This window comes from Otolemur garnettii, unplaced genomic scaffold, assembly GCF_000181295.1.
Source record: "Otolemur garnettii isolate 467f Iridium unplaced genomic scaffold, OtoGar3 scaffold00204, whole genome shotgun sequence".
NCBI classification, from domain to species: Eukaryota; Metazoa; Chordata; class Mammalia; order Primates; family Galagidae; genus Otolemur; species Otolemur garnettii.
The window spans coordinates 698,689-707,587 of record NW_003852599.1 but is presented as its reverse complement, the minus strand read 5'-3'; the positions used below and the strand labels follow the sequence as shown (position 1 = coordinate 707,587).

Genomic DNA, 8,899 nt, shown 5'->3' with positions numbered 1-8,899 from the left:
ACAGTAGGCACTTGGTAACTATTTGTTGAACTGAATAAGAGCATTGGCTCCTAAGCCAGAGAGCTGAAAGCCATCACCCAATGACTGCCCTTTCCTTCCGGTCTACACGAGCTCTCAAGGCTGGGCCCGCCACCACTCTGCTTTGCTCAAGTGTGGCAGCACAGGGGAGAAGAGACAGGATAAAGGGCAGATATCAGCAATACTAAGGGCTTCCTCATGGGAGGGCATGAAGCTCCACTCATTGTCTTGTGACTTCCATCCCTGCTGAACGGGGCTGCAAGGCCAAGGCTCCTTAGGGGAGAGGTCCTTACCTCTAATCCAGTTAGAGCAATAACCACTTTTTAAATGTAAAATAAAAAGACAAATGAAAAGGCACATCCTTGTCTTCTGGTAAATGCCCAAATGTTGCCCTCTTTTTCTGGCAATTGGCAGCAAGTCAGGATGTGTGGAGGAGGGAGTCAATTCTCTCTCTCCATTTTGGCCTGCAGCTTCTTAGGGACATGCCTGCCAGCCAAGCTGGAGTTGGAAGGGAAATCTCGAACAGATGGGGGTGCACGTGTAGGAGAAGGAAATAGCTGCTCCATCATCCTATTACTGAGGCTCCCCAAACCAAGCTTGGGCTGCCTCACTGGATAGGTATGCAGGCTGGTGCTCAGTTTTTGCAACAAAGGGTTTTCCCCTCTGGATGGGACTGGGTGCTTTCCCTGGCCAAAAGGAAGACACTCCTGTCTCTCCTCAGGGTAAGGAAGTGAAGAGGAACTGCAAAAGCTGCTTTCTGCAGCTACGTATTCATAGTGTGCTGTTTTGGGCTGTTAAAGGAACACCATATGACCCCAATAGCAGACTGAAAGCTATTAGCTATTAGCCAGTGAGCAAACCAGTAAATGGGGTACCTCCAACATTCCTGTCCATAGCCAGGAAGAGGTGAGAGAGAAAAATGCCAGGTGAGCAGGGGTCTGAGTTGGCTGTTCTAGAAGGTTCTGAAGGCAGAGGGAAAACAGGGTTTAGAGGCTGAGTAGGAAAATGGGAAACCAATTAGCACACAGAACTCTAAGCCAAACTGCATAGATATTTCCTAGGGCCTCTGTACCCATCTAGTGCTAAATGGTGAAGCCCCAAAGTCAGCATTAAGTACAAACAGCTGCCAGTGGGGCTTAGAGAGCTCTGCTAATGGGGGTTTCCTGTCTTCAACTTAATCATCGGTGCTGTAGTACATCATAAAGGGTACCAGGGAAGAGCAGCAAACAACACTGCTGACTTAAGATAAAATTCTGTTCCCTTTAATTACCTCCCTAAACCTCCAAGTCCTACAATGATTTGAGCTTTTCCTGATTCAACTGTAGCTGCAAAGTCGAATCCTATAACTAAACATGGGACATAGTCTTTTCACCAGCATGGACACAGACCCTTAAAGTAGTGGTTCTCAACCTTCCTAATGCTGCCACATTTTGGAGTCACCACAAAATAAGGAAGTCAGTTCCTTATTTTGTGGTGACCCCAACCATAAAATTTCATTGCTGTAGGATCGTGGCATCAGGAAGGTTGAAAACCACTGCTTAGAGATTCCTTGTAACTGTGGACAGGCAGGTCTTTTAAACACAGCAGGCCTGTAGGGGAATGCTGGACCAAGAGGCAGAAGATGTGCCTTATAGAAGATGTGCAATGACCTAATACTTTAGGCAAGTTACTTCTGAGAGTAAGCCTTAGTTTCCTGATCTGCAGAAAACAGAGGGGTTAGAAGACTCCTAGAGCTCTTGGGATTAAGAGGGAAACCCTAGAGACTGAGGGGAGGAGGATGGACTAGTGAGTATTTCTGTGAGTCAAGAGTCCTTTTTTCTTCCTACTCCTGTCCCTTCAACCTCTAGCTTTTCAGTATATATGTCTAGAATTCATTTTTAAGATCTCTAATTCAGCTCTTTATAGAAACATGTAACATCTCATCAATCCATTCACATGATGTTTTATTTTTTTATTTTGAGACAGAATCTCAAGGTGTCACCCTGGGTAGAGTGCTGTAGCATCACAGCTCACAGCAACCTCAAACTCTTGGGCTTAAGCAATTATCTTGTCTCAGCCTCCCAAGTAGCTGGGACTACAGGCACCTGCCACAATACCCAGCTATTTTTTTGTTGTTGCAGTTGTCATTGTGGTTTTAGCTGGCCTGGGCTGGTTTTGAACCCACCAGTCTCCGTGTGTGTGGCTGGTACCCTACCCAGTGAGCCGTGGGCACCACCCCACATGTTTTATTTATTTTGAGAGAGTCTCACTATGTCTTCCTCATAGAGTGCAATGTCACAGCTCACAGCAACCTCAAGCTGTTGGGCTTAAGTGATTCTCTTGCCTCAGGCTCTCAAGTAGCTGTGACTACAGGCACCCACCACAACGGCTATTTTTTGGTTGTAGTTGTCACTATTGTTCGGCAGGCCTGGGCTGGATTAGAACCCACCAACTCCAGTGTATGTGGCTGGTGCCCTAGCCGCTGAGCTACAGGCACTGAGTCCCACATGATATTTTAGATGTCTACTTTCTTGCCCTCTTTAAACCTATTTGACAGTTCCTAGATTTTTAAGTAGCTTCTGTCCAGTGCAGTGGCTCACGCCTGTAATCCTAGCACTCTGGGAGGCTGAGGTGGATGGATTGCTTGAGCTCAGGAGTTTGAGACCAGCCTGAGCAAGAGCAAAACCCCATCTCTACTAAAAATAGAAAAACTAGCCACATGTTATGGCGGTTGCCTATATATAGCAGCTACTTAGGAGGCTGAGGCAAGAGGATTGCTTGACCCCAGGAGTTTGAGGTTGCTGTGAACTATGATGGCAAGGCACTTGAGCCAGGACAACAGAGACTGTCTCAAAAAAAGAAGTACCTTCCAAGAACAAACAGCTTCTATAATAGTGCCCTCCTCTTTACCCCTCCAGCTCTAGCCCCACCAAGGTCCATCAGTACAAAATGGACCTTCAAGTGCAGCTTGAAGCTAAATTGAGGGAGATCTTTGTATATAGATAGTCCTGAAATAGATCACTAAAGAACGACCTATCACTTAGACTGCTTTAGAGACTACCTAAATGATTACACTGCATCCCCTTCTCTATGGGTGCTGGGGACAGCCAGATTTTCTGTCTATGGCTTGTTCCATTTGTCCTAGGGGGAGGACAGGTGCAGAGGAATGACAAAGCAGGAGCTTGTTCACTAAGTTATTCTATCACTGACCAGCTGACACTTCCTGTGACAAGTGGAAATTTTTTTCCTGACAGGTGCTCTGGCATACAAAGGAAACACACCCTAGAATCAGCTTAGGAATAATTCTGTTTTCCCTTAGAAAAGCAGGACAATGCTATGAAGACACAGGGAACTCTGCTTTCTAGGTTTAGGTAACTGGGCTTTTTTTTTCCTATAAAAGTTCAAACAGGCTGGTTCAAGAACGTACCCATTCATCTTAGAGGACTACTTCTCTTTTCCACCCCACTTTTCCCTAAAATAAACAAAGGATGATCTACACCTGACAGAACAAAATAGATCTGTATACGCCAAGAAGGGTACCTCAGATTGAGACAATATCAGATTGCTACATGATCTGAAGACTTTCTAAAATAAAAGGAAAAATAAATAGAGTATCAAATTGCTGAGTACTTAGCAAATTTATATTGAGCCTTTCATCTGGACTCAGAATATATATTTTGTCTAGTATACTAGACGAACTTAAGAGAGCCTAGCCATTTACTTTTTCAGCATGAGCTTTGGCCAATACGGGTGACAAACTATTATTACCTTTCTTTTTGTCCTTGCTCCTGGGTAAGTCTAGGAAACTTGGGTTCACAAAAGGGATCTAAGGAACACTGTGTCTCCCACATCTACCCACACTTACCCAACTTTACCCAGTTTCTAGGTGCAGCAGTTTGCAAAGAAGTTAGGTTAAGAACAACAATCAATTTTGGGCTTGGCGCCTGTGGCTCAAGCGGCTAAGGCGCCAACCACATACACCTAAGGTGGCGGGTTCGAATCCCCAGCCCGGGCCCGCCAAACAACAATAATGGCTGCAACCAAAAAATGGCCAGGCGTTGTGGCGGGCGCCTATAGTCCCAGCTGCCTGGGAGGCTGAGGCAGGAGACTCGCTTGAGCCCAGGAGTTGGAGGTTGCTGTGAGCATGATGCCATGGCACTCTACCCAGGGGGATAGCTTGAGTCTCCAAAAAAAAAAACAAAAAACAATCAATTTTGTATCATTAGTTCTAGTTTTTCACATGCCCTTTAAAGAGATAATGCCCCTGGACAGTGTAGCTTCTTTAATTGGTGCTAGCTCTGGAGAAAAAGAGACCAGAGGCCAACTATATTGCTATGGGGCGGAATGAAAGGGGAATGCCGTCCTGATCAGGGCTGAGCCATCTTTCCCCTCTGCAAGAACAGTGGCACAATATTTCAGGCTCTTCCTGTGTCAGGCTCCTGACATGCACCATATGTAGCTGCAAATCCCAATCATTTTCAACATTTCTTAACTGCTGGAACGCCTTTCTCAACACTGTAATTTACCCTCAAAAGAATAGGGAGCAAGCACCCTCGCCTTCCCAGTACCACATTCTACTAACTGCCGCCCCCTCCCATACCCCACTAACTACCCACACAAGGAAGAAGGCAAGGAGCCTTCCTTCGAAGCCCACAACAGACTGCCACAGTATATATGCCACTGACAGAACTTTATTTTTTTTTAATGACATTAAATACAACTGCTACAAGGGAAAAAACATGATAAAGAGGAGGCACCAAACATCAGTTTCATAATTGATCCTGACAACAATGCAATTAAATCAGGGCCTACATTAAATGCAAAACTACAAGTTATTTCAGGCTCCTTACTTACAAGTAAACTATGTAAACAGAACATTTTTACTCTGCTTTGTCAAGACCCCTGTGGTGAGAGAATGTCAGCATGGATGAAGAAAGCTAGGTGGACAGTTAAATGCATATAATCCTTATTCAAATAAAAAATACAGGAAGAATTCTACCTGAAATACTAAGAGGGAATCAAAGATTTAGATAGGCAGCTCTGAAAAGCAATTAAAACCCCAGGTTCTACCCACTACCATCTTTAAGGCGAATAAGCCAGATAATGCATTTTCTTTGGCTTTGTTTTTTCTTCTTAAAGAATACCATGTTAACCACTAGAGAACAGCTCTCTCCTCCCCCAGTCCAACAGATTTAATTAAGCTGCTAAAGCTTTGGAAAAACAGAATTATTTGAGCTAAGAGGAAATGTGATTGTCACATTTTCTAGTTAACCTGTCACTCATTTGATTTGGCAAAGGCAGTGCCCCCGTTACACATTCAGTATTAAACACCCCTGTACCAGAAGGGCAGGAACCCGAGTCTTAGAATTTTGCCTAAGCAAAATGCTATCCCTTTACTCCTTGGGTTATCTGTGGGGGAACTTGACAGCTGCAATGCTAGCTATTCCACCTTCATTTAATTTTAACTACGTTATGGTCTCAAAGGTGGATGTTTGGCATGTCTCATTCTAAGCTAATTTAGGGCAGCCTGGAAAAGTGACCAACACAGTAAATACCAATTATGTCCACTGAAATAATAGTATTTTGACTACTGCCTTTGAATAGAACTTCTCTTTTGCACTTTGGTCCTAGAATCTAAAACAGTATCTAAAGAAAAGAGAATCCTTGGCTAGATAAACAGTAAATACTTAAGGACATCCATCCAAATTTACAGGTGATCTGAATGACCAAGCTATTCCCAAGTCAGTTTCTAATGTGGAATATGATGTTTAAGATGCATTACCACATACAAAGATGGGCTCGACGAAACTATAAAACTAAACAGAGGCTGTAACAATTACGAACAACTTCAGAAAATAAACAGTAGCACAAATCCCAGACTGCAACTTTCCAAAATGATGTCTAGAGCTACCCATAAAGAGAGTAACAAGCTCCTAAGACATCCATTAAGACAGATACACAAAGTCTGTCAACTTTGGTTAGGTAACAACCATTAAAATCAGATAATGCTTTTATACATAGGCTTAGTCACAACTGTATTAGACCCACTTTAACAATTACATGAAATTATGTATCAGGGCTTGCCCAAACGACATGGTAACATCCGTGGTCTAAAGGCACCTTTTGTTAAGTAATAATGGAGACAAAAGAGTGCCCCTCCAAAGTTTCTCTCACAGGATGGAGGCTCTCTGACTAACACCTACATTTATTACTTCAAATATCAAACCTATGCCTAAAGCTGGTATTCAGTAGATGAAACCAAAGACCAACTAACAACACAATGGCAATGGCCTGTCCTAGTATACAGGAATGCTGACAACAGAACCCTAAGGAGCACAGTGATCATGAGCTAGAGGGGTCGGGTAAGAATCCTTGAAGGGCAAAGGAGACAACACAAGACCACAAGGTACTCAACAGGGGTTAGTTGTAAGTCTTTTGTCAGAGTTAAGATGTGTAAGATTTGTAAACACTAATGTGCAAAACAAGTTTAATGAGGAATGAAAAACCAAAAATAAATAAAGGCAGCTAGTAAGTACAGAAAGAAGAGGAGAGGAATTACACTTTTAATTAGTTCTTCCAACAGAATTTTTCTCCTAGTCCAAATGTCCTGGATTTTTAAAATACTGAAGGATATGCAGAGATTCAAATAAAAAAGTAAATTCACAAGTCATCAGTAATAACACTGGCTCATAGCCTAAGTAAAAAGAATTTCCTCTTTACAGGCAATTAAAAGAAGACTTCTTTTGGGCACTGCACAAGTACATTTCACCTCTGCAGAGAGGTGGGTGTTATGCTTGAGCTTCAGTGTTTTGGCTTAATGCTGGACTTCAAGAAGCAGCCACCTTCCATTTAAATAACAAAAAAATAATATCAACTTAACACTGCTTTAACACAGACACATAGACACACATAAAATCAGGAGAAACCTCATACCAAAAAATTCAAGTCAGCAATGGGTATTTCCAAAAGGTGACAAGTTTTTAAATAAAAATCTTGTAAAAAATAAAATTCAAAATCTACGAAGCACAACAGCAGAAGAAAATGAGATGCTGCTCTGGACAGGACCCTGGACAAGGACCTTCACTGCTGATGGGATGAGACAAAATTGTACGAGAAGTTTGGGAGACGCTGGAACCGATGGTGGCTTCGCATGTTCCTGTCAACCCACTGAGTGAGACTGTATCTTTGCAGAGGTTTCTGTCGGCGAGCATAGTTTCTATCGAGAGAGGGAGAGCAAAAAGAGGAAAGATGTTTCAGCGAGAATGGCTATTTGTACAACAAAAAGGCCAGCACAACTATTTTAGGTATCTTTACTTTTAGAAATTGGATATTTATATTTTGATTCTCACAATTTTAGAATTTTTTTTTTTTTTTTTTTTTTTTTTAGTTTTTGGCTGGGGGCTGGGTTTGAACCCACCACCTCCAGCATATGGGGCCAGCGCCCTACTCCTTTGAGCTACAGGCGCAGCCCACAATTTTAGAAATTTTATACTCCTCATATGAAAATCATATCATAGGTGCTATTTCCTTCTAACTCCCAAAGCTATTTACTTCCCCAAACGGTATTATGCTGGTTTGGGGCATATACACAATGGTAAGAAAAATTAATGCAGAATAATATTTAGGTAGGAAAAAATCATTTTATTGCTCCAGAACAACTTAGAGTAGGATCTATAGTAGTTCATTGTTTGCAGCGGACCTGTACCTCCAACAGGACCTCGCTGTCTAACATGGCTCAAGGTTGCTCAGGACATAGCAGCTAAAACTAGAACAAAGGCTCGGCACCTACAGCTCAAGCGGCTAAGGCACCAGCCACAAGCACCAGAGCTGGCAGGTTCAAATCCAGCCCAGGCCTGCCAAACGATGACACTACAACCAAAAAATAGCTAGGTGTTGTAGTGGGCGCTTGTAGTTCCAGCTACTTGGGAGGCTGAGGCAAGAGAATTGCTTGAGCCCAGGAGTTGGAGGTTGCTGTGAGCTATGATGCCACAGCACTCTACCTAGGGTGACAGCTTGAGGCTGTCTCAAAATAAAATAAAACTCCCAGAGAAGGTAAATCATCATACGAGTATCACTTCAATTATAGAGGCTAAAAAATCAATAGCACAGACTCAAAGTTTCTTAAGTCTCCTTTAGTTATGGGCTGGGCTGGAATTCTGACCAAGACCCTCTGAGATGTGATCCTATTCTCAACTCCAAAACTATTCCTGCTGTCAACTGGGGAAGATTCTAAACATACGGATTCTTGGCCCTTGCCTCCTCCCACACTTAATGATTTAGAATCCCTGGAATCAGGGTCTGGACATCTGTATTTTGGAGTTATCTCCACACGCAGTTATGAAAAGTAACAAGGGCTAAAAGTAATTATAATAGTATCTGACATTTATATATCCCTATATACTTGCTGAATTCTTTAAACACCCTATCTCCTCCTTTCCTCACGGGGGCCTCGTGTGCAATGGCTGCAAACAGCAGCCTCCTTGATAGTTGCTTGCCTATTGCTTGTATAGGTTGCTCTAAGGGACCTTGGAGACATTCCTTTTTAATACATGTTCACATATTAGATCTTGTGCTGCCCCCCAATCTAGGCTCCAGACAGGTATGCATGGTGCGTTTGGAAAGCCCCAGGGCGCCATGGCCAGGATTCACATTGGCCAAGTCATCATGTCCATACACACCAAACTACAGAACAAGGAACATTTGATTCGCAGGGCCAAGTTCAAGTTCCCTGGCTACCAGAAGATTCACATCTCCAAGATGGGGTTTTACCAAGTTTAACTCAGATGAATTTGAAGACATGGTGGCTGAGAAGCAGCTCATCCCAGATGGCTATGGGGTCAAATACATCCCAAATCATGGCTCCCTGGGCAAGTGGTAAGCCCTGGACTCATGAGGACTTCCA

At 43.1% G+C, this 8,899-nt stretch overlaps 1 protein-coding gene and 1 non-coding gene across 3 annotated transcripts in view; one reads left to right on the top strand and one right to left on the bottom strand.

Annotated features, from left to right (window-relative positions):
- Positions 1 to 6,950: 6,950 nt before the first annotated feature.
- Positions 6,951 to 8,899, bottom strand: part of S100PBP (S100P binding protein) — a 41,487-nt gene continuing 39,538 nt past the window's right edge. For both annotated transcript variants that reach the window (XM_023507771.1, XM_023507772.1), the window contains one exon: positions 6,951 to 7,213. In XM_023507771.1, coding sequence (XP_023363539.1) covers positions 7,078 to 7,213 — 136 coding nt within the window. In that variant the 3' untranslated portion in view covers positions 6,951 to 7,077. The remainder of the gene's footprint in view (positions 7,214 to 8,899) is intronic.
- LOC111721938 lies at positions 8,402 to 8,535 on the top strand. Its single transcript, XR_002770918.1, has one exon. It is a non-coding gene; the product is annotated as a small nucleolar RNA SNORA70 (small nucleolar RNA).